The 23,808-nt window shown below is 38.5% G+C and overlaps 1 protein-coding gene across 1 annotated transcript in view; it reads left to right on the top strand.

The window, feature by feature from the left end:
• The window catches only part of KAT2B (lysine acetyltransferase 2B), a 125,782-nt gene that overhangs the window by 70,529 nt on the left and 31,445 nt on the right, over positions 1 to 23,808 (top strand). The window contains exons 5-9 of the mRNA XM_007936540.2: positions 389 to 481; positions 1,848 to 2,029; positions 10,764 to 10,955; positions 16,615 to 16,721; positions 21,963 to 22,088. Of these exons, the coding sequence (XP_007934731.2) occupies positions 389 to 481; positions 1,848 to 2,029; positions 10,764 to 10,955; positions 16,615 to 16,721; positions 21,963 to 22,088 (700 nt within the window). The remainder of the gene's footprint in view (positions 1 to 388; positions 482 to 1,847; positions 2,030 to 10,763; positions 10,956 to 16,614; positions 16,722 to 21,962; positions 22,089 to 23,808) is intronic.

Raw genomic sequence — 23,808 nt, 5'->3', positions numbered from 1 at the left:
AGAGTGGGCACCTCCCAGAACATTGTATTGTGCCACTCCCAACAGAAATAACCCAGGTGGATAGCCTCAGCAATCAGGGGCTGCTCAGTTGCTCATACAAAATCCCACCTTGGAGTTTACAAAGGCTTATGGGTAGAAAAGCCACACTAAGTAATTTACTACACCGCAGGTCATAAGTGTGAAGGCAAACATAGCTTACCTAGCAATCAACCATTTTATTGATTTAAGGATTTGTTTACTTGTGGTTAAGATAAATAGAATATCGTGATTTCCCTTCAAAGGCTCTGTTTGTGTGTGTGTGTGTGTGTGTGTGTATGCACCCATGTGCATGTATGAGAGATAGAGAGCTGCCATGGATTGAATTTTTTTCCCCCTGATTTCTTTGCAGCTCTTGAGAAAGTCTATTTTACAAAGAGGAAAACCTGTGGTTGAAGGTTCTTTGGAGAAGAAACCCCCATTTGAAAAACCTAGTATTGAACAGGTAAAAATTTGCTTTAAGGCTGAACAAACCTCTAATTGCCCTTCCACATCTCTGTCTACATCTGCCTTTTGTCCTTCATTCTCAGCCTAGAGAGACTCATCAAATCTGTGGGAATTGTCTTCGACCCTTTGGATCAGATTTGAGTAACTAACTTAATAAGTGATCTAACTTTTGTCTTTTAAGGTCACTGTATATTCAGAATTTTGGGGGAAGAAAAAATTATGTAGAACATGAAGTTGGTAGGAATGTAAGAAATATCCTTTATTTTATTTTTTGTTGATGTTTTAAAAATTAAGTCTTTGTTCTTTTGTTTGACAGCATCTGAAAAAAGCCTATTGAGGTGAGGGAAATCAGTAACAATGTGAGAAACATTGTAAGTCAAGCAAAAAATAAAAAACAAAACAAAACATGGAATTTTGTACCCAGAAATTGACTTCCAGCTATATTATGATTCCTGGAAAGAAGCTGTTTTACTCAGGGAAAACTGTCTAAATGTATAGATTCTTTTCTATTGGGTGTTGTCAGTTTGTGTCATCACCATTGCTTTTCAAGCCTATCACCATTTGACTCAATAAATCTCAGACACTCCTGACTGAGAATGACTACTGGAGACACAATACCAGGACCATTACAATGATAAATAAATGTATGTTTATGTTAGTCAATTTTTGGTAAATTAAATTTTACTTTGCCTCCAAATCCTAGTAACTATCCATTGTTCTTTTATGTGAAATTAGATGAGATGTGAGTGTTTTGGCAGAAAGATTAAGTTAATCCATATAGCAGCTTTTAAAAGGACATAATACTGAGTAAAAATAAAATCATTTCTGTAAAGTTGGCTTACTTGAAAATTTAGAATGCGTAGGTATATTTTAACAAAATGCTGAAACTGGAAGAGGAATGGTAAAGGATTTAAATTCTAATGGTTTAGTTTAGTAGAATCCATGCTTGCAGCCTTTTGATTAAAATTTTTGGTACTATAAAAACATCATATTTGTCCAAAAACTGCATTATACATGAGCTAGTGTGCTGATAGTGCAGCAAGAATTGTTCTGCCAAATAGTCACATTTTATTATCAAGGAGGTTTTGACCTTTGAGGGACGTGGTTTTGATTTTCTCTTTAACACCTCAGGTTTGCAGCAAGCATAGAATCTCCACTCACAGCCTCTCTGTCTTGTCACTTTTAATTCATTATGATTTTAGGAAAGATTCACTCTGGGCATTGCAGTTTTCTTTTAGGGGAAAGGAAGAGATTTTTGTGAATAGAGAAATGCCTGTTGTTTTGCTAATAATTACCAATAGTGCTGGCTGTGTGAGTGTATGATTGTATGGCTGCATAAATAAATTGCCTTCCCTCCTTTTAAGGGTGTGAATAACTTTGTACAGTACAAATTTAGTCACCTACCATCAAAAGAAAGACAAACAATCATTGAGTTGGCAAAAATGTTCCTAAACCGCATCAACTATTGGCATCTGGAGGCACCATCTCAACGAAGACTGCGATCTCCTAATGATGATATCTCTGGATACAAAGAGAACTACACAAGGTAATCAGATGATAAGTTTTCCTTTGGCTCCATATAGCATGTCACAGACATAAAATTGCTGCTTATCTCTGTAAGCAGAGGGTTGCCCAGTTATCATGATGATTCTATCTATTCACAAAGGTTGCCTGTATAATTTATCTCCCCAATTCCTGCTTTGCCTCAACATCATGACATCCTTTTTCAGGGAGGAGTACAGATTATCTAGATCTGTGCTATCCAATACAGTAGTGACTAGCCATGTGTGGCTGTTGAGCACTGGCAGCATGGCTAGCACAAATGGGGTTTCTCAGACTGTACGATGGGAGAATGTAAAATGTATTAATAGTTTTTTATATTTATTGCAGGTTGAAATACTGATATTTTAGACATATGAATTAAATAAATTAATTAAAATTAATTTTATCTTTTTTTTTTTAATGTGGCTGCTAAAAATTTTAAAATTCCATATGTGGCTTGAATTATATTTCTAATGGACAGCACTGACTAGATGATTCTATAGCACTGTAATTACAGCAACCTTACTCAAAAAAAAAAGCAATGACAGTCATTACACAGGAATCAAACTTTTTTTTTTTTTTTTTTTAAGAAGGAAAGATCATTCTAGTCCCAGTACCATGATGGAACTGATAGCGTTATGCATAGATCTTTCAGTCTTTGCCCATTTAAATACATATTAGTCAAATGCCTTAGGCACTGTGCCACTGGAGCTCCTTATATTAGTTATAGTCAGAGAAAAGACAGAATTTTGTCTCCTTTGAGTTGATATACCATAATTCACCCTTTGGTGGAGATTTCCCTGTTGGTGGAGATTCAAATTTTGCAAATATTTTTAGATTGAACATATATTTTTTTACTAAGGTGGGAATTTATTTTTACTGCTTAGGAACCATAAAATAATAGAATTGGCTTTACAAATTGTAAGCATGGGCCATAAAAAATATAATGATCTATATCTATTTTTGTATATTATAAGACAGTGACTTGGATTAGCCATTCTTTTCATTTTTTTTTTTTTTTTAATAATTTTTACCCAGTTATACTTTATAGGCACATCAAGTTTCCTTCAGGGGTCATTAGGAAGCTTTAGTATTTGTTTTTTCTGATTTAAAGTAGGCAGTGCCATTTGATAGCTAAAGAACACTTATACCCTGATAATTTTCTGTAACAACAGATGACCTGTAGGAATGGGAATAGTTTAAGATAAGCTTTCCTTTACTAATTTCATAAGTAATATTTTTTTCTATCTTCTCATTCCTCCTTTTGCAATATAAAACCAAAACACCAAACTTGCTGCTGTTGAGTCAGGTCTGACTCAGAGCAACCTCTCCTTGGGTTTCTGAGGTGGTATCACTACAGCAGTAGATTGCCCAACCTTCCTTCCAAGGAGTGGCGGTTGGATTTGAACCACCAGCCTTCTGGTTAGCAGTCAAATAAATGCCTTAGGCAGCATGCTACCAGAGCTCCCTTTTGCAAAACATACAATTTAAATTATAAAGTATTTTACCTTTACAAATTGAAAGTAAGTATTATAATTTAAAAGAATTATAGATTTCCTCAAATCCAGAATTTAAAAAATTTTATCTTAATTTCTACATCTTTTATTTCAGCATTTTACATAAACAGTGGTTCTCATATGTTTTGTTATTCTTCTTTTAATAAGAGTTGGAAATAATAAATCTTTCAACAATATATGTCTTCTAACGCTACTGCTGAAAGATTGATAAATCTGAATTTTATTTGTCAAAGCCAAACCCTTGAACATGTTTGCCACTCATGAGACAAATAGTTTTATCAAGAACAAAGGAGAATATGAAATATGAAGGAACATGGGAGATATTGCTGTAGTTTAGAAAATAGAATGAGTGACACTATGCAGCATTTAGCAATTACCAGGAAATAGGTGCCACTTCTAAATCCTTAAGGACTGATTTTACAAAAGGAAATTAGGTTTTGGAATGAATGCTGGGTTTGAATTTTGATTGCCTTCCTCCCTTACTCTGTGAGCTTTAGGGAAGTCACTTCACCTCCCTGATCCTCAGTTTCCTCCTCTGTCTAAGTCTCATGAGTGTTGTGAGTATTTAACAAGTTAGTTTGTGCATTGTGTCTGGCACAGAGAACAGGTGCTCAGAAGATGCTAGTCATTATCTTCCTCCCACACTCATTGCTTGCTAAAACTCAGTCACTGCCAACGTGGAATTGTTAAGCTAGAGCATTAAATTGTATGAGAGCATAATTATTTGAATATCACACTAGAAACTAAGATCACAGGGAATAGAAAGGCAGCAAAAGAGTCCTTTATAGCCCAACATCCTAAGCCAACAGCTGAAGGCGGAGGAGTGGAGTCAGACAATGGTGCAGAGGAACCCGCTGAGAGAAACTGAAATGAATATGCCCTGATGGGTTCTGAAACCTGCTGATTTCTAGGTGGAATGTAGACCAAGAGGCCTCTGTTAATAATAAATAAGGAAATGAAGGTAGGCAGCACCCAACTCTCCCCACCCCCCGCCATCACACCATGTTATGAAGAAAGGGAAGTAGAAGGAAATAACCTGTGAAAATTATGAGAATCAAAATTGTTTCAGAGTAAAACCTCATTGCCATGACCACATTTGGGAATTAAAAAACCCATGCACCTCCACAACGTGGTATCTCACTGATACTAATCTAAAAAATAGGTAATATTACAGGCTGCAGGTACCACTAGGCTTTATCTTGATGTGTAAGTGAACCTCAAAGCCTGTGATGCTGGTTCAGCATATAATTTACAGTCATTGTAGCACTTAGAACAAAGAGACCAAAAACTTCTGGAACACAACATCAGAAATAAGATTCTCTGTGGAAAACACGGGATTCAGAAAATGATTGTGTCCCTTATAGAACTAACCTGTGATGATTGAACCAATAAAAACTTAAAAAATTAATTGAACAGTTTAACTGTTTAAATTATTTATCCTCTGTGGTCTGAATAGGAGCTTTGGAGGCATAATGCCTAAGGCATTTGACTGGTAACCAGAAGGCTGGTGGTTCAAGCCCACCAGCCACTCCTCGGAAGGAAGATTGCGCAATCTGCTTCTGTAGTGATACTGCCTCAGAAACCCAAGGAGGGGTCGCTATGAGTCGAATTGACTCAATGGCAGTGACCTTGGTTTTTGTTTTTTTGGTGGTCTGAATAAGGTAAAAATATAAATATTCTTATGTATTTAAAATATACATTAATGTTAACATATACTTAATATTACTGATGAATATCAGTATATATTAAATGAACATTATATAAATTCCCCAAAATCCCTGAGGTTTTCATAAAAAAAAAAATCTGGGCAAACCTTTTACATTCCTTCAATTTCAGGTCAATTGTCATAACATTGTCCACAAAGATAGTGTTCTTTATCCCACTTTGATGAGTGGAGACTGGGGTCTTAAAAGTTTGTGAGTGGTAATCTAAGGTGCAACTGTTGATCTCCTCACTGGAGCAAAGAAGGCGAAAATCAAAGACACGAGGAAACAATCCAAAGCACTGATGGACCACATTAACCCCAGCCTCCACAACCCTGAGATTGGCAGAACTAGATGATGCCTGGCCACCACTGCTGACCGCTCTTCCAGGCATCACAATAGAAGGTCCTGGATAGAGTGGGAGAAAAATGTAGAACAAAATTCAAACTCATAAAAAAGACCAGACTTACTAGTCTGATAGAAACTGGTGGAACCCCTGAGACTCTGGACCTTGGACCCTCTTCAAGTCTGAAACTGAACTCACCTCTGCCCCCTTCCCCCCATGGTTCCACTTTCAGTGAAACAGCAGATAAGCCTATGAGGTGAAAAATATCATCAGGGAGGTATGTACTCCTTAGAATAATCAGTCATTATAGTCATTTCTTCCTCCTACACATATAAGAGTCCTTAGAATAATACAGAGATAGAAAGGGCAAGATTTGCCTAGGGATAAAGCTCAAAAGGCAGGAAGGGATAGGAAAGAAGGAGAACAGAAATGGGGAACACAGGGAGGAAGTGGGAAGAGTGCTGTTACATTGTGGAGATTGTAATCCATGTCACAAAGCAAAATGTATATGGATTGTTGGATGGAAAACCAATTTGCTCTTTAAACTTTCACTCAAATCACAATAAAAGTTGTTTTCAAAAAGAAATTCCTTAAATTTCATGACAGTACACTAATACAAATCCATAAAGAAATAACCTGAAAATAAAATGTCAGAGAATACTCAGACCAAAACCAAACTCACTGCCATTGAGTCGATTCTGACTCATAGCGACCCTCTTTGGGTTTCCGAGGTGGTAAATCTTTACAGAAGTAGATTGCCCAGTCTTCCTTCCAAGGAGTGGCTGGTGGGTTTGAACCACCAGTCCTCTGGTTAGCAGTCAAATGCTTTAGGCACTATGCTACCAGAGCTCCTAAGTTTCTTAAAATACATCTAACCTACAGAATCTGCTAAAGAAAAGTGGCAAACAATTAGCCCTAGATTTTTGAATTGCACAGAACTTCTGAAAGTTCAAGATTACCCCAACATTGAAGAGATGGTTCATATGAATACAGAGCAAGTTATAGATAACTGTCTTGATTTTGGAAGCAGTTTTATGTAACCATTGTTCTAGGAAGTATAGCCAGTCACCATGAGTACTGAACATGTAGTGGGCATGTAAGTTTAGGGAACAGTATTTATCAGGAAGCATGGAAAGGATAGTGGATTAGGAATAATGAGGTCTAGCTTCCTGTTTTGACTCTAGTAGCAACTAGCCTTAGGTCAAGTGAATTAGGAATCAGTTGCTGTTGAGTTCATTCTGACTCATGGTGACCCCATGTGTGTGAGTGAAACTGTGCTTCATAGGGGTCTCAGTAGCTGATTTTTCAGAAGTAGATTGCCAGCCCTTTTTCTGGGGCACCTCTAGGTGGGCTTGACACCAACTGTTCCATTAGCAGCTGGGCACATTAACCATTTGCCCACCCAAGGACTCTGGTCAGTTAATTCCTGAGAACCTCAGGATTTTCAGTCTAGCAAGTAAACATGATGACATCAGATGGCCTCTGCTCCCAAAGTCTCCAATTCTATTGTCATTTTAAAGAATGCAAGGAGGTTGCACATCATCAAGATGATGTGAAAAATCTTAGAGAGTTATTTTGACCATCAGTAAACCACATACAAGGAGCCCTAGTGACACAGTGGTTAAGTGTTTAGCTGCTAATTGAAGTATGACTGTTTGAACTCTCTAGCCACTCTGTGGGAGAAAAATATGGTAGTCTGCTTCCATAAAGCTTACAACCTTGCAAACACTATGGGGCAGTTCTCTGTTCTATAGGGTTGCTATGATTCAGAATTGATGGCAACAGGTTTGGTTTTGGTTTTTAAACAGCATACAAATGCCATCTTTAGTTGGTATATAAAAATGAATGAACTGCCATTTCACTTATCTTTAGAAGACTGGAGCCAGTTATTTAGTTAAATGTTTTCCTACAGTTCAGTTGTCAGAAGAGTGTACATGCAGCGATGATACACACACATTCACATTTCCTTCCATCTCACTACATGCAACGACCATGTCATTGATTCAAACAGCACCAAAAAAAAAAAAACCCACCTTGATTCAGTCTGTTATTCTTATCTTCTATACCTCTTACAGATTTATAAAACAAGATTAATCATGGCATCAAAACAAAGCATAGACAGAGGCTTGGAAAATGACTCTCTGAGGAAATGAATGGAAACCTATTATTTATTTATTTTTTTAAAAAATTACTAGATATTAACAACCTGTGCTGTCTTCCTCTAACCTAGCAAGGTTGAATGACTTTTTGATAACATTTTATGATATTATGATAATATTTATAACCTATAACATCTATAGAAGAAGTTATTTAGTTTTACATCCAATCTCAGACATCTGTGGGCCCCTCCATAGATAGAAATGGTCTTTAAGTCTTCAATATCCAGTGTGTATTTTATACTCTTAGCACAGCTCAATACAGTCCTGAAACTTTAAACAGTTAATGTGAAATGGAACTGAATTGAACCAGTTGCCATCGAGTTGATTCCCACAAACAGTGACCTTATACAACTGCCCCGTAGAGTTTCCAAGGCTGTAATCTTTATGAAAACAGACTGCCACATCTTTCTTCTGTGGAGCAGCTGGTGAATTTGAACCATGTACCTTTCGGTTACCAGATAAGTGCTTAACTACTACACTGCCAGGGCTCCAAGTGAAATGGAGTGCTACAAAAACAATAAAGTTGTGTTTCATAGGAAAAAATATTTTATAGGTTCTACTTTAAATTTAAACCAAAACAAACAAACCAAACACATTGCCATCGAGTCGGACCTGACTCATAGCAACCCCTCCTTGGGTTTCCAAGACGGTATCACTACAGAAGATTGCCCAACCTTCCTTCCGAGGAGTGGCTGGTAGGTTTGGACCGTCAGCCTTCTGGTTAGCAGTCTTAGACACTACATACGCCACCAGAGCTCCTATTTCAAATTTAAATGAAGTAAAATGCAATAAAATAAAAAATAGGTTCCTCAGTTGCACTAGCCACTTATTAAGTGCTCAGTAGTTATGTGTGGCCAGTGGCTTCTGTATTGGACAGCCTAGATCCCAGATATAAAACATTTCCATCATCACAGAAAGCTTTATTGGACAGTATTGATCTAAATCTTTAAGTCTTCCATCGCAGAAGGTATTTTTAAATGTTAAGTCTTACAAATAGTATGTGATAGCCTAAATCTCATGAGGTTGAATTTCTGATTATTAAGGTTTAGACTATTTAACTCTCACCTTAGAGTCATAATTTGTTATTGGGAGCTGGCCTTTTCCTAGCCCCACATATTATTTTAACTTCATTAAGTGGCCATAGACAAAGATTAGCTTTGAGGGTGATGAATTTCTTTATGAAGTACCAAAATAAAGGTACTTGTAGCTTATTGTGCTGCCAAGATCACTGTATCAGACTTGGCAAGACCTATCACAACACTTAAAATGCCCCTTTCTTGGCCCTGCATTATCCTTCAGGCCTGGAACTGGGCTCAGTTCTGTGAATTAGCTCTAAGCCAAACAGTAGAAAGGCCTACAAGCAGAACACCTATCTCAGGGAGATGCACCCACCTACCCTAGGGAGATGCACCCCTTGGATCAGTTAACCGTGAGACATCAGAAGGGCAGCATGTACATAGAGGGAACGCTGGACAGACAGGAATACATAGATAAGAAGGGCACAGGGAAGGGGTAATGACAGGGAGGAGAGGGGAGGAGAGCTTTTTATTGTTGGGATTGTAATTGGGGCAGGAAACCAAATGTGTATGAACTGTTGAGAGTAAAATGAATCTGCTTTGTAAATTTGTACCCAAATCACAATTTTTTAAAAAAAGAGGCTAGTTTCTATATTGCAATCACAAAATGATATTTAGGTGTAAACTGTTAAGAGAGAAGAGTTGAAAGAAGAAATAGAAGTAGTAGTAGAGTTTCAAAGTTAAGTTGAAAGCTAGACAGGCAGGCTTAAGCTGATGAATGTTTTCTTCCCCAAGGGTGAAACATCACCACCACTGCAAAAACACACACATGGGAGATACGTAATGATACAAAATAAGATAAAAATAAGTAAATTGGTTCAAATAAATTAATATTATTCCATTCTTCATCAAGGGGCTCAAAGTTCATCAGGAGCTCTGTGCCGCAGCTTGGGCATGTTAGAGAGCTTCTGTCTACTTTAAAGGAGAACAGAAGAGGACATAAGGAAGAGACATTTTGTTTTTGGAAGACAGTCCTTTTCTGGAAGAGAATAATCTGGATCTGCCTCCAAGGAAGAAGGATCTGTGAAATGAAGCGTTTTGACCCTTCCCTGGTTTGATGCCACCCTCTGTGATCCCCACTGTTAAATTAGTGTGGCCAGGTCCTGGGAAGTTCAGACCTTGAATCTCCAGGAGACCCAAAAGAAAGAGGGTCATTTTCTCTCTCTCTTCTGTTGGCTGAACGAGCTATCTAAATCAGATGCCCTACATAACCTGGGAGCCTCCAGATCTGTGGTGAGCTCTCAAGCAAAGCACATTTTCAACTTTGAGTCTGAGTCACTGAAAATGTACCTAAGTGACAGATGGTGGAAGTGTATTACTTCCTGCATTTTGACTGAATTGTGAACAGTCTTGAAGATTTTTATCTTCCCACCAAAGCTTCAGGGATATGTGAGTGCTGTGTAGGCATTTTTTCAAAAAACCATAAGAAGTTTTACACAGGTAGTATAATTTACGAGGTAGTATAATTCTGATTCTTTCATGAAAGGGACTCCTCAGCTTCCCCTTTAATTCTTCTTTTATTTAAATTACCACGTATTGAATGTTTATTATGTGCCAAGAACTCTAATCACTCTATGCGTACAACAGCCCACTGAAGTAGGTGTTATTGCTGTTCCCATTTCACAGTGGAATTTCCAAAGTCATGCACCCAGTTTAGCAGCACAGCAGGGATTTGAACCTATTGCTATCTGACTCCAGAACCGACTGCATGATACTGCACAATTCAGTGATTTTTAACAGAGTTGGATTTAAGAGGTTGTGAAAGGGCAAACTAATCTAATTCGGGGGTTTCATTATCTGGTAGTAACATTGTTGCTTGTCATTGCAGGCCTAGTTTCGCTGGCATGGTTAGTGGTATGAGCTTAACCCTAATTGGATATTTCAGGTGACTCTGGGAGTTTGTGGGTATTGATGGTGTTTCTCTCATCTTGTCACAGGTGGCTGTGTTACTGCAATGTGCCACAGTTCTGTGATAGTCTACCTCGGTACGAAACCACCCAGGTGTTTGGGAGAACATTGCTTCGCTCAGTCTTCACCGTTATGAGGCGACAGCTGCTGGAACAAGCAAGACAGGAAAAAGACAAACTGCCGCTTGAGAAACGAACGCTAATCCTCACCCATTTCCCAAAGTAAGAGAGAGTGTTGCTAGTCTTTTTTTTTGATCTCAGGACCTGAAGTTGATAAATTCATGCCAAAGCCCTCATAAATACTAAGATCAGACATGAAGGGAAAAATACTCCAGTACTAGGGGCCCTCCTCCTTCCCTCCTAGCATGAATCTTTTAGGGTGTCACCTATTTCGTCTATTAGCTTGACTTTCTGTTGACTAACAATCATTGTTCACTTAGCCACCAGCACGCCCCCCCCATCCCATCTGGGTCATTCATTGTCTCCGAATCTCATAAAATGGGGGCATTACTTTGTTTTGTGTTTTTAGTCACCAGGAAGCTGAAAGGGATAGAGGAGAATGTATCGAACCCATTTCCATCCACTAGGATGGGCAAAAGAGAACTCAAGTGACTGCTGTGTTCCCATCCAGTTCTCTAACCTTTTCTAAGCACTCTTGAACTACTCTTGCCTTAGCAGTAGCAGACCTTTTCACTTACTTATATTAGATCTCAAGAGCAGGACTGGGCAAGAACACAGTCTTCTTTCAGAATAATCTTTGTTACCTCTCAACTCAGCAGGATGCATATTTGCTTCTGGTAAATATACATATGCTGGGCCTCTGGCTTCTTGCACCTGCCAAAGCTCAGACACACAAATAATCATTTAAGTATTCTTCAAATGAAGAAAATGTGTCAAAGGAATAGGAAGCAACTTCCTGCAACATTGGCTTTGGAAGTGCATTTTTAGTACCAATCAACCAAAAATTTAAGCTGAGAGGTTGGCTGTTGGCAGGGGGTGGGGGAGGGCAGAGTAAAGTGGAGTTGGTGACTTGTCATGTGACAGCAGTGACAGCAAGACACAAATGAGACAGTTCATTTTGTGGTTGTCATTCTTTCTGCTTAGATCAGCATTTGGTGGGGCAAAGTAGAAAATGTAATTTGAAAAAGTATGATCTAGCCTCCCCTCCTCGCCCCATTGAGAACTGCTGATATAGAGAGTAGAATTTTTAGGAAAGGAGTATTCTTTGATCAAAGATTAAGAACACCTTGTTTTATTAAAAAAACTAGATTTTTATTATAAAGAAATGATTACTGGATTAGCAAATTTGTCTTGAGTCTCAGAAAAGCTAGTTTTCATTTTTTCAAATGAATTAGGTCTGAAATAACCACAAAAATGGTTTCCTGAAAATTCCCTTGCAATTTAATGCAAACTCTAAGCCTTAGATAGAGGATGTTATGGACAATTCTGATGGGCTTTAGCTGAGCATCCACTATTTACACATTTAGTCCCAATTTTCAATATTTTCTTAAGGGAATCAGCTCAGGAGTCTAAGGCATGATGACATGAACAGTTTGGTATTTTCTGTGGAGGAAGATTTGGAAGCCCTTAACCTGCATTTTGCTTGTTGCTCTGATGGGTTATGAATTCTAGGCATGCTCATGTATTTCACTGGCTGCCTTTTCACTGGTCTAAGCTTCTTTCCTTAGAGATTAAAGCAATTCTCCTACTTGTTTCTCTATTACGTTTGCCACATAAGCAGCATTTCATGTTTCCAGATTGTGGTGATCATTCTTTGTCTAAGCCAAGGGACAAAGAGGGCCCCTCCTCCTACCTTTTATGGTGCTTAAAGAGAAATTTTAATTATCTGGCATAGTAACAATTTTTTTTTTTCCTCAACAAATTCATTTTACTTCTTGCAGATATTTGCTAATTATAGTGTGTTTTGTGCCTTCAACCCATAGTTCTGGCATGCTTATGCTGTTGAGCTAAAAAAATCATTGCTGCTTTCTTTTCTTCTCTATTACTAATAGTAGGGTAAAACTACCACCCACTTCTCCCTTTAAATCCCTTTTCCTTGAATATGACAACATTTGAGGCTGCTAGCGATTTATACCGACAGATTTGGCGGCAGAATTACATATATTGAAGTTAGAGGTGCTGTTTGAATCTTGGACACTCTCTCCAAGGCAGAACTGGGATCAGTTTCCCATCCCCCCGTGAGGTCTCCCGGATTCTGAGATGTGTTTTCAGGGCTCATACCCTTATCTTCTTGTTCTTGATATGTTGTCTTTTTCCTACTTGGCTTTAACTTATACCGCATCCCCAACCCCACCCTGGCCCTTCACCCATTTGCAAGGCTGTTTTTAAAAATTTTAGTATCTAGATTTCATTTTGAAAGTGATAAGTGCAGATGTTGTAGAAAATTTGGTTAAGAGAGGAACACAGAAGATAAAGATCACACGTAGCCATATCACTCTGAACTACTTTTGGTGCTTTTTGCTTTTTTTTCTTTTTCTCCATATATTGCATTTTTTTAGTCTACATACAATTTTATAGCCTGCATATATAAAACAAGCAGTTTTCCATGCCTTCATATGAAAAACTGTTCTTTATTGTGAATATAGCTGTGTGTGTATGTTTACACGCACACACTTTTTTCAAAGTTATTAATAGCATTCTTCCTCAGTGAGTCTCTGTAGGTTTTGTGAAGAGTATTTTGATTATATAATTACTAATGAAAAGGAAGCCTAGAGAAAGAAAGGAAACTTACTTCTGTGACAAAGGGCAGTTAGGGCAATCTTTTTGGCTGGGTAAGGTGAGGTCAGGCTGAAGTCAGGAGGAGAGCTTGAAGGGCATTAAGAACCTCCTCTACCATCAACAAGATCATGATGTGATCTTAATAAGGATTTTGCCTTCAATTGCTGTCAGTCCATATATGTGTTTGGTTAGAAACATATGATATAGTATCTTAGAACATGAGTTAATGGTGGCATGCTTAGCAAGAACAAGGGACTTATATGCAGTTTCAACAAACCATGAATTAAATCATAAAATACAGGTAGGTATTCACTCAAATGATAACTTGCTTTTAAGTTTTTTGGCTATGAACAGCAAGTCAGAAGACCCCCCATGTCCTTCCCCCACCTTTTGTCACTTCTAAAAAAACTCATCTCTCCCTCCTGTGAAACCACCTAAAATCTCAAAACATTGGTAACCCTTATAACATTTATAAGGGTTATATGACACATGTACCATGTTAAGTGCTGGAGGTTGGGGCAATCCCCATAATTAACTCCACTGGTGATTATAATGACTGTAACTAGTATTATATCAGTTCAAGTCATATTTTCTTGCCCAACGGACTATGGAAAATATTGATGTTTAAGGGCTTTTAAATGCCAGAATTGTAGTGAAGGAATAGTAGACTTCTAATAGTTATCATTCAGGAGCTCTGGTAGCATAGTGCCTAAGGCACTTGACTGCTAACCAGAAGGCTGGCAGTTCAAACCCACCAGCCACTCCTCGGAAGGAAGATGGGGCAATCTACTTCCGAAGTGATACTGCCTCAGAAACCCAAGGAGGGGTCGCTATGAGTCGGGTCCAACTTGATGGCACATAACAACAATAGTTATCATTTATTGCATCATTAGAATGTAAACTTCATAAGGACAAAGTGTTTGTTTTGTTTATTCTGACCTTTCAGTATCAAAAACAGTGCTTGGTACATGGTCAATCAGTATTTGTTAAATGAATGAATGGAGTACTTTCTAGGAGTCAGACACTATTCTACATATGCACATTAGTTTATTTAATCCTCTTTATTGTCCTGTGTGTGATTTACTGAAGGTATTTCCATTTTATAGAACAGGGGACTGAGAAAAAGCAAGTTAAGAACTTGCTCCAAGGTCACAAAAACCCTAAGTGGTGAAGCTACAGCACCTCAACTAGAATTAATGTGCCCTAGAAAGAGACTTAAGGAGCTCTGGTAGTGTAGTGGTTAAGGGATTTGTCTGCTAACCAAAAGGTTGCTGGTTCAAATCCACCAGCTGCTCTGGGAAGAAATAGGGGGCAGTCTGTGGTGGTGGTGGTGGTGGTGGGGTCGCTATGAGTCAGAATTGACTTCAAGGGCAGTGAGTTTGGTTTGGTTTTTGGTTTAAAAACAGACTTGGGGTCCTTGGGTTATGGAAATGATTAATGTACTTTGCTGCTAACCAAAAGTTTGGAGGTTCTAGGCCACCCAGGGCATGTCTGAAGAAAGACCTAATGATCTACTTCTGAAAAATCAGACATTGAAAACCCTACGGAGCCCACTTTCACTCTGATATGTGTGGGGTCTCTGTGCATCAGAATTGACTTGAAGACAAATGATTGTCTTGTTTTTTTCAGAAAGAGACTTGCAGGATGTTATTACAGAAACAAAAGTGTAGATGTGTTGGTATTTTACCATAGTTTTTAAAATGTGATGTACATAAGAATTATCTGGGACATTTATCAAATTTTGTTACCTAATCCTGGTAGCATAGTGCCTAGGCATTTGACTGCTAACCAGAAGGCTGGCGGTTCAAACCCACCAGCCACTCCTCAGAAGCAAGGTTGGGCAATCTACTTCCGTAGTGATACTGCCTCGGAAACCCAAAGAGGGGTTGTTATGAGTTGGGTCCGACTCGAAGGCACATAACAACAACAACAACAACAATCCGTTCCCAAAGAATCTGATTCAGTAAGCCTAGGTCCACTGGGTCTCTATAGTTTTAGTAATTTATTTTTATTATTTTAAATAATTTAATAATGAATCATGTTATGATTTCTGTGGGCTCCCACAATTTAAGATGCATTTGGTTTGTAACAAGTGAGAAAGCATTACATGGTATTTAATCCCATGGTTCCAGTCCTGTTTAACCTCTCTGTGTCTTAGATTTTTCTATTTGCAAATGGATATAATAACACATATCCTATCTCATAGGGTTATTTTGAGTATCAAGTGTGTTAATATACACCAACCAGTTAGAGCAGTGCCTACCGTATAGTAAGACACTCTGGTGGAGCAGTGGTTAAGGCACTGGACTACTAACTAAAAGGTCAGTGGTTTAAACCCACCAGCAGCTCTGTGGCAGAAAGATGAGGCAGTCTGCTTCCATAAAGATTTACAGCCTTGGAAACCCTATGGGTCAATCCTATTCTGTCCTATAGGGTTGCTACAAGTCAGATTTGGCTTGATGACAGTGGGTGGGTTACTTGTGATAGATAAAAATAACCTTTATACCTCATAGGGCTGATGTGAAGATTAAATAAGAAGTTCTGAGAACAGTACAGCCACATAGTAAGCACTTGATAAATGTTAGCAACTTTTGTAATGCTAATAACATTTTCAGTGGCAGCCATGTGGAGGGCTCAAATCTTGTTCTGAGGCTCACTGAAGAAGACTAATGCATTTCCACTGGTTTACTGCTTCTATCTGGCCTGTAGGAGCTCTGGTGTCATAATGTCTAAGGCACCTGACTGCTAACCAGAAGGCTGGTGGTTCAAACCCACCAGCCACTCTTCGGAAGGAAGGTTGGGCAATCTACTTCCATAGTGATACTGCCTTGGAAACCCAAGGAGGGGTCACTATGAGTCGAGTCCAACTCCATGGCAAGTAAAAACAACAATATCTGGCCTATGTTGTAGGAGTTTGTACAGGATAAAAAGAGGACAAATTTGTAGAAATGGATTTCTGCATTTGAATATAGCAGGGCCACCCTACTAATTCCTCATTTGAGTTATATAAATCATCAGTCTATTTCTGAGTTGAAGGTGAGATGCTAATATTAAGGTCATTTCCAAAGGTGGTTAGGGCTTTTGTTCCTCTAGTAATAAATTAGTTTTTTGTCTTAAACATTGTGTTTCCTCTTGTTTATAGGTTTCTATCCATGTTAGAAGAAGAAGTTTATAGTCAAAACTCTCCCATCTGGGATCAGGATTTTCTCTCAGCCTCTTCCAGAACCAGCCAGCTAGGAATCCAGACAGGTAAATTTCATTTAGCATATATCAGAACAACCAGGAAGACCAACCTAAAGTGTTAGTGGCAGCTTACTCTGCATTTATTTGTGGTTTTCATTTGGAAAACAACGAAAAGCCAGCAAAAGAGCAAAGACTTTGGCAAATTTTATATCTGCATCCCTATTAATGAAAAGAAAACAGGTGCAAGACAAAATCTTGCAACTGTATCTCGATTAACAAGGAGTGCAGGTGCAAGCCAAACTGTTAAAAAAAAAAAAAAAGAAGAACAAGAAGACAAAGAGGGAGAACTACATGATTTGCTTACATTGTACATTGCCGTTTTTAATGAAAGACATAAAGTAGGAAGGAACCCAGCTTTGTAGTCAAATACTGGCTCTTTTCAAAGACAGAGTCTCAGTGAATGGCCAGATATGTCTAGGAATCAAGTCAGTTTGGCTTTGTAGTCTATGATATCTTAATCTTGATGGGTTGTACTTCAAGTTACTGTGATGGATGATGTTGGAATGGTGAGTGGGTGAAGTTAGGCCCAAGTCTCAGGACATGAAGGAGTTCCCAATGGGGCCAGGCCATCCATGCCATTGCCTTAAGTCACCCAGTGGCATCTGTTGGCATTTTGTGAGGAAGGAAGACAGATGCCTTCAGAGTCACAGACCCCAAGGAGAGAATCTCAGTTTCTGCCTTTGCCACTAGGAAGATTTTGGTGGAGAAGTATGGCCAGAAATGCCAATGCAGCATTTTGTATCTGGACAAGGGAAAAGACAGAATACAGAATTTTGATAGAGCTTTAGCTCAATTTATAACACAGGGTCAGTATGTAATATGGAGCTCTTAATTATCATCTCTAGCAAAAGTAGTTTATTTTTTTTACTTTAAAAAATCAGGTAAAATTTACATACAGTGCAATTCACCCTTATTAGTATAGAGTTCTGTGAGTTTTGACAAATTCATACAACACTAAAATAAAAATATAGAACAATCGCATCATTCCAGAAAATTCTCTTGTATCCCTTTGTATCATTGCCCCTAGCCTCTGACAACCACTGATCTGTTTTTCATTCTTATAGTTTTACCTTTTCCAAAATGCCATTATAAGTGAACTCATACAGTAGTTTTTTTTTTTTTTTAAATCTGACCTCTTTTACAAAGCATAATGCATTTGAGAAAATGACTTTTAAAAACTTTTTTCAGATAGAAGCCAAGTTTAGATGTAAATACAGTTAAATCCCTATAAAACAGAGGTATTTCAGTTTGGATTAAACCCTTTTGTTTGAACTCATCTTACCAAAAACATATCAAAAATATTTGTGTCCCTTTTTCCCTGTGTTGTTGTTGTTGTTGTGTGCTGTCTTTTTTCCCTAGGTTATGGAATATAGTTCTCTGTTTCTCTGGTCCAAATCCTGTAGTGTTTCGGAGCCTTACTGAGTATTACATGCTCCCTCCAGACTAGAGCAGGCTGCATTTACTGTATATATTTTCTGTGGTCACTGGACATACCCTCTGCATTGCTCTCTGCCTATACAGTGCATGTTATCTTTTTCTTTCTCTTTTCTATCTTTCGGGAGCTCTGGTGGCGTAGTGCCTAAGGCATTTGACTGCTAATCAGAAGGGTGGTGGTTCAAACCCACCAGCCATTCCTCGGAAGGAAGGTTGGGCAATCTACTTCTGTAGTGATACTGCCTGGGAAAGCCAAGGAGGGGTCACTATGAGTCAGATCCGACTCAATGGTAGTGAGTGGTTTTTTTTTTTTTTTTTTTTGGTTACTATATTTTCAATTTTAAATATTTGAAATAGGAGCTCTGATAGCATAGTGGCTAAGGCACTTGACTGCTAACCAGAAGGCTGGTGGTTCAAATCCACCAGCCACTCCTTGGAAGGAAGATTGAGCAATCTACTTCCATAGTGATACTGCCTCGGCAACCCAAGGAGGGGCTATGAGTTGGGTCCGACTCGACAGCACATAACAACAACAACAACAACATATTTTAAGTGACACTTCTCCCACAAAGTCTTTCCTAATTCCTCTCATGCCCTTTAGCAAGGAGTGGATGTCCTTTCTTCCAAACTTTCATAGAACCTTCAATAAATCATTGGTTCTTAAATTTGGCTGCACAGTGGGATCACCTGGGCAGATTTAAAACACATTGATTTCAAAGTCCCATCCCAAGAGTACAAGAATGGATGTCTTCTGTTGGTTGGCTAGGTAATTGTCTTCCAAATTTCTTGGCATAAATGTGTAAGTGCCTCTAGCACTGCATTCGTTTGTTGAAACATTTCCACTGGTATTCTGTCAATTTCTGAAGCCTTGTTTTTCACTAGTGTCTTCAGTATATCTTTAAAGTATTAAAGAGCAAAGATAACACTTTGAGGAGTAAGGTGTGCCTGACTCAAGCCATGATATTTTCAATTGCCTCATATCCAGTGAAAGCTGAGCAATGAATAAGGAAGAACAAAGATGAATTGATGCCTTTGAATTGTAGTGTTGGTGAAGAATATTGAATATATCATGGACTATTAAAAAGATGAACAAATCTATCTTGGAAGAAGTAAAGCCAGAATTCTCCTTAGAATAAAGAATGATGAGACCTTGTCTCACGTACTTTGGTCATGTTATCAGGAGGGACCAGTCCCTGGAGTAGGACATCATGCTTGGTAAAGTAAAGGGTCAGCAAAAAAAGAGGGAGACCCTCACAGAGGTGGATTAATACAATGGTTGGAGCCAAGAATGGGCTCCAACATAGCAATGCTTGTGAGAATGCCACAAGATTGGGCAATGTTTTGTTCTGTTGTGCATAGGGTCACTATGAGTTGGCTCTGATTGGGTGGCAGCTAACAACAACAACAACAACAACAACAACAATATCCCAAGAGAGTGTGATATCATTGGCCTAGGGTGAAGCTAGGGCATCTCTACTTCCAAAAGCTTCCCTGGTAATTCTGTGTTTGAGGAACTACTGTACCATATAATACTTATCTCATGTTATCTGAACCCACCCCTCCTTTTTTTAAATACATTTTCTTTCTCTTATGAGTGTAACTCCTTGATGGTCAGATAAAGTTGTGCCACAGTAATAATTACAGTAATTGGTATTTTCATTCATTCTTGGCTATGAAGTGTGTGTCATATCTTTTAGTCTTAGCTAAACCCTGAGAAGATGCTGTTATTCTTCCCTTTATGTAGATGTGGAAATAGAAGTTCAAAGAGGAAGAACAAATGGCTTGAGTTAAGAGCTCATAAGTGATGAAATTGGGTTGCCACTCCAGGTTGTTCTGAGCTCCTAAATGCTGCACTGTGCTAAGAATCAGACAGCACACTGCCTCAGTGTGCACTGCAAGTGTGCAGCAAATGCTTGTGGAAGGAATGAGTGAAGAACAGTATCTTTCTTCTTCAGGCAGTGGAACGCCAATACTATTTCATAGGTCAACTTAGTTCTTCTGCAGGGTCCTGAAAAAGAGTTATCTGTGTCGGAGAATTGACAGTGACCCTTGCTTACTCTAAATGCTTACTCATTTGCCCAACTTCTGGCCATGTTGTTAACTGTCATAGAACAGGATAGAGAAGGCAGAGGTTGTCTCTGAACCTGTGGGGATTTCATGTTTATTTTTACTGCTAAGGCTGTCACCCAGTAAAGTTAAATTTTATACTTTGGTTTTACCTGAAGCATTAGGAGCAGGCTGTCTTCTGCACTACTGTAATTGTGATGCTTTCTCTTGGGGTGAAAGAAGAGTGTAATCATTTACTTAATTGGCATGTCTGCACATCTTTGCAGCTGTGATAAATGGCATTCATAATGATGACTCTGAAGCTTTGCAAGATACTCAAATGCCTTCAGAATCACCAGAGGTTCCTCTTTGTTCAGAATCACTCCAGTGTGCTTTGAAATTCAGAAGGCCCTGTATGATGGAAAGAAACCCCTATAGCCCAGTGATTAGTATGTTCTGTTTCTTTACATACCATTTGGTATTCAGTTTGCAGTGTTGTTGGTTGTTGTCTTTCTGTTGCTTACTCCATGACTTTCTTGGATGCTGGGGATGTTTGCTGTTGACTGAACTGTGGCAGCATTGGAAACCCAGATGAACATTTTTTCTGAGCATCTGTCCATACTGCCACGCTGTGTCCTATGTACCACTAGTGTCTCTGAGAATGTCTGTATCCCTCATCACATCTCATCAGCTGCTATCAGTAGCACAACTAGCAAAGCAATGTCCTACCTCCAAAAATGCCCCCCTTTTTTTTTTTTTTTACTTTTAATTTGGAAATTCTCTCAAACTTACAGAAAAGTTGCAAAAAATCCTGTATCCTGTATAGTCTTTATCCAGACTGACCGATTATTAATGTTTTGCAGTGCTTGCTTTATCATTCTCTCTCTCTCCTTTCCCTTCTCTTCTACCATGTATGTATATGTATATATGATGTTTGCAACTTACTTTCAAATGGTCAATGTTTGCAGTTTACTTTCAAATGGTACATATGTATTACCATTTGAAAGTAAGTTGCAAACATCATGGACATTTACCTACATCAGTGGGCATCTCCTGAGAAAAAAAGACATTCTGGTAGGTAACAACAGTGCTGTCAAAGTCAGGAAATTTAACATTGACACAATGTATTCTCTAATCTGTAGGCTATCTTCCAGTTTTGCCTCTTGTCTCTATGATGTGGTTTATAGCAGTTTTGCATCACATTGGGAAGCTGATGACATTAGTTTGTTCCATTATTATTGGTATTAAATTTGGTCACTTGGTTAAGGTGCTGTCCACCAGGTTTCTACATTATAATGTTACCATTTTTCCTTTTGTAGTCAAAAGGTCCTTTTATGAGGAGATAATACTTTGAGACTAGGTAAATATCCTGTCTCTCATCAAAATTAACCCAAGGATTAGCCTGCACTGAAATTCTTCCCCAAATGAGTTATTATGCAATGGCTGCCAAATAGTGACTTTTCTAACTACCATCATTTCTTCCTTCCTTATTTGTTGGCATTCTTTCACAAGAAGGAGATTTTTTTCCCACTCATTTATTAATTCACTTACTATTTTATCAATATGGACTCACATATGTTTACTCTGTTTAATGGACTATAATCCATTACTGTTTTTGTTATCTTAATGTTTACATTGCCCCGCTGGCTTTTAGCTCAAAGATGGTTTCTCTTTGGGCAGGAATAGACTAGTCTCACATGCCCTTCCTTGGTCCTTTGTTGCTAAGAAAGAATCATCTAATACCTTCTTTTCCTTTTCTCGGGGCAGTTATCAGTCCACCTCCTGTGGCTGGGACAATTTCATACAATTCAAATTCGTCTTCTCTTGAGCAGCTGAATGGAGGGAACACCAGTCCTGCCTGCAAAACCTCTTCTGGGCTTGAAGGAAACCCAGGTAAGCTCGGAGTGGGAATGAGACAGGGTTCTGACCTGCCCTACAAAAACAAACAAAAAAACTCACTGACTCGCCCCAGGAGCTCCAATATTTCAGGAGTGCCAAAGCTTGATTTGGAGTAACTGCAAATAGTATATGTCTAGGATTTTAATGGCTAGAAATTCTTTGTATTAGGCTTTGGGCCGTATTAGTTAGTTATTGCTGTGTAACAAACTAATCCAAAACACAGAGTCTTAAAATAGTAATCATTTATTACCACAGCTCATGCATTCTGTGTGTTGGTATTTGGGTAGTGTCACATGGTCTTGGCTGGGCTTGTTCATGTATCTGCTCTTCCACTAGGGACTCTGTTCTGGGCTGGAATTGGCCAGGGTACTTAAGCTGGAGCAAGTCTGCTCCATATATTTTTCATCATCCCCTTGTGACCATTGGTCTGTCCAGAACATGTTCTTCTCATGACACAGGCAGAAGCATGATAGAGCAAGCAGGAATGCACAAAGTTTCTTTAAGCCTAGACTCAGATCTGGCATACCACCACTACTGCCTCATTCTGTTGTCCAAAGCAAGTCACATGGTTGAACTGAGTTGAGGGATAGGGAAATATACTCCACTTCTTTTGTAGGTAGAACTGCAAAGTCATATGGCAAAGGCTGGATACCAGGGAAGGTAAAGAATTTGGCCATTAATGTAATATACTACATAGGCAAAATTTTTATCTCCTAATCCTTGAATTATTTCACAATTGTAGAATGTTTTGAAGATTGAATTTCTGCCCAGAAACTTTACATCAGATAAATATTGTTTATGTCCCAACTTTGAAAAGGCATGAAACAGGTAAAGAAGAGAACCTTAGATGAAGTAGTAAATATTTAGCATGTGTGCCACTATTTGCCCTCCCATTTCCATGTTAGACATCACTAATCAATCCAGGAACTCTTTGCCAACAAGTTTGGATGTTGCCTCAGTTGCTTTGTTACCGCTTCAGGCCCGTTAGCAGTCCGTTGGGGTTGGGACATGTTGTTGTTGTTATGTGCCTTTGAGTCGAACCTGGACTCATAGCGACCCCTCCTTGGGTTACCAAAGCAGTATCACTAGATTGCCCAACCTTCCTTCCAAGGAGTGGCTGGTGGGTTTGAACATGTTAGGTTTTTTTTTTTTTTTTTTTTTTTAACATTATTCTTTCAGAATCATGGAATTTGAAGTCTTCTTGGTCAAAAGACTGAAAAGTATTCATCTTCAAAACCAGCAACTAAAAATGAGTTATAGAAATAAGAAATAAGCAAAGGCCATTTTAAGTTCCATGTAATATTTAGAATGTCACCTTTTATTGCCACATGCCCTTTAGCCAAAGACACAGTGAGAATACTGTATGTAAACATGGTCACTGGGATTCACATCTGAGGAATAACATTTGAACACTTTAAAAAGTTTGTAAAACTTTTTTTTTTTTTAACAAACTTAAACATGAAAAATAGATACATGTTATGATTTAAAAAAAAGGAAAACCAAATATGAAAGTAGAAAGGAGAAAAAGCTAACGATGTCATGATATAAGAAAAGTGGGATAAAGGTCTCTCGACCTTTGCCTGGCCTTTCCATTTGTGGTAGTGAAGATTGCATGTCAACTTGGCTGGGCTATGGGTTGGAGTGGCTTAGCAGCTGGATGTAGTTATTCCCCAGGATGAGATTGTAATCATCTCCATGGTGGAATCTGCTGTGA

The sequence above is a fragment of the Orycteropus afer genome, unplaced genomic scaffold (genome assembly GCF_000298275.1).
Source record: "Orycteropus afer afer isolate SDZICR_OR568_19922 unplaced genomic scaffold, OryAfe1.0 scaffold00003, whole genome shotgun sequence".
Lineage (NCBI taxonomy): Eukaryota > Metazoa > Chordata > Mammalia > Tubulidentata > Orycteropodidae > Orycteropus > Orycteropus afer.
Note: the sequence above shows the minus strand (reverse complement) of the source record. Positions and strands in the feature narration are given on the sequence as shown.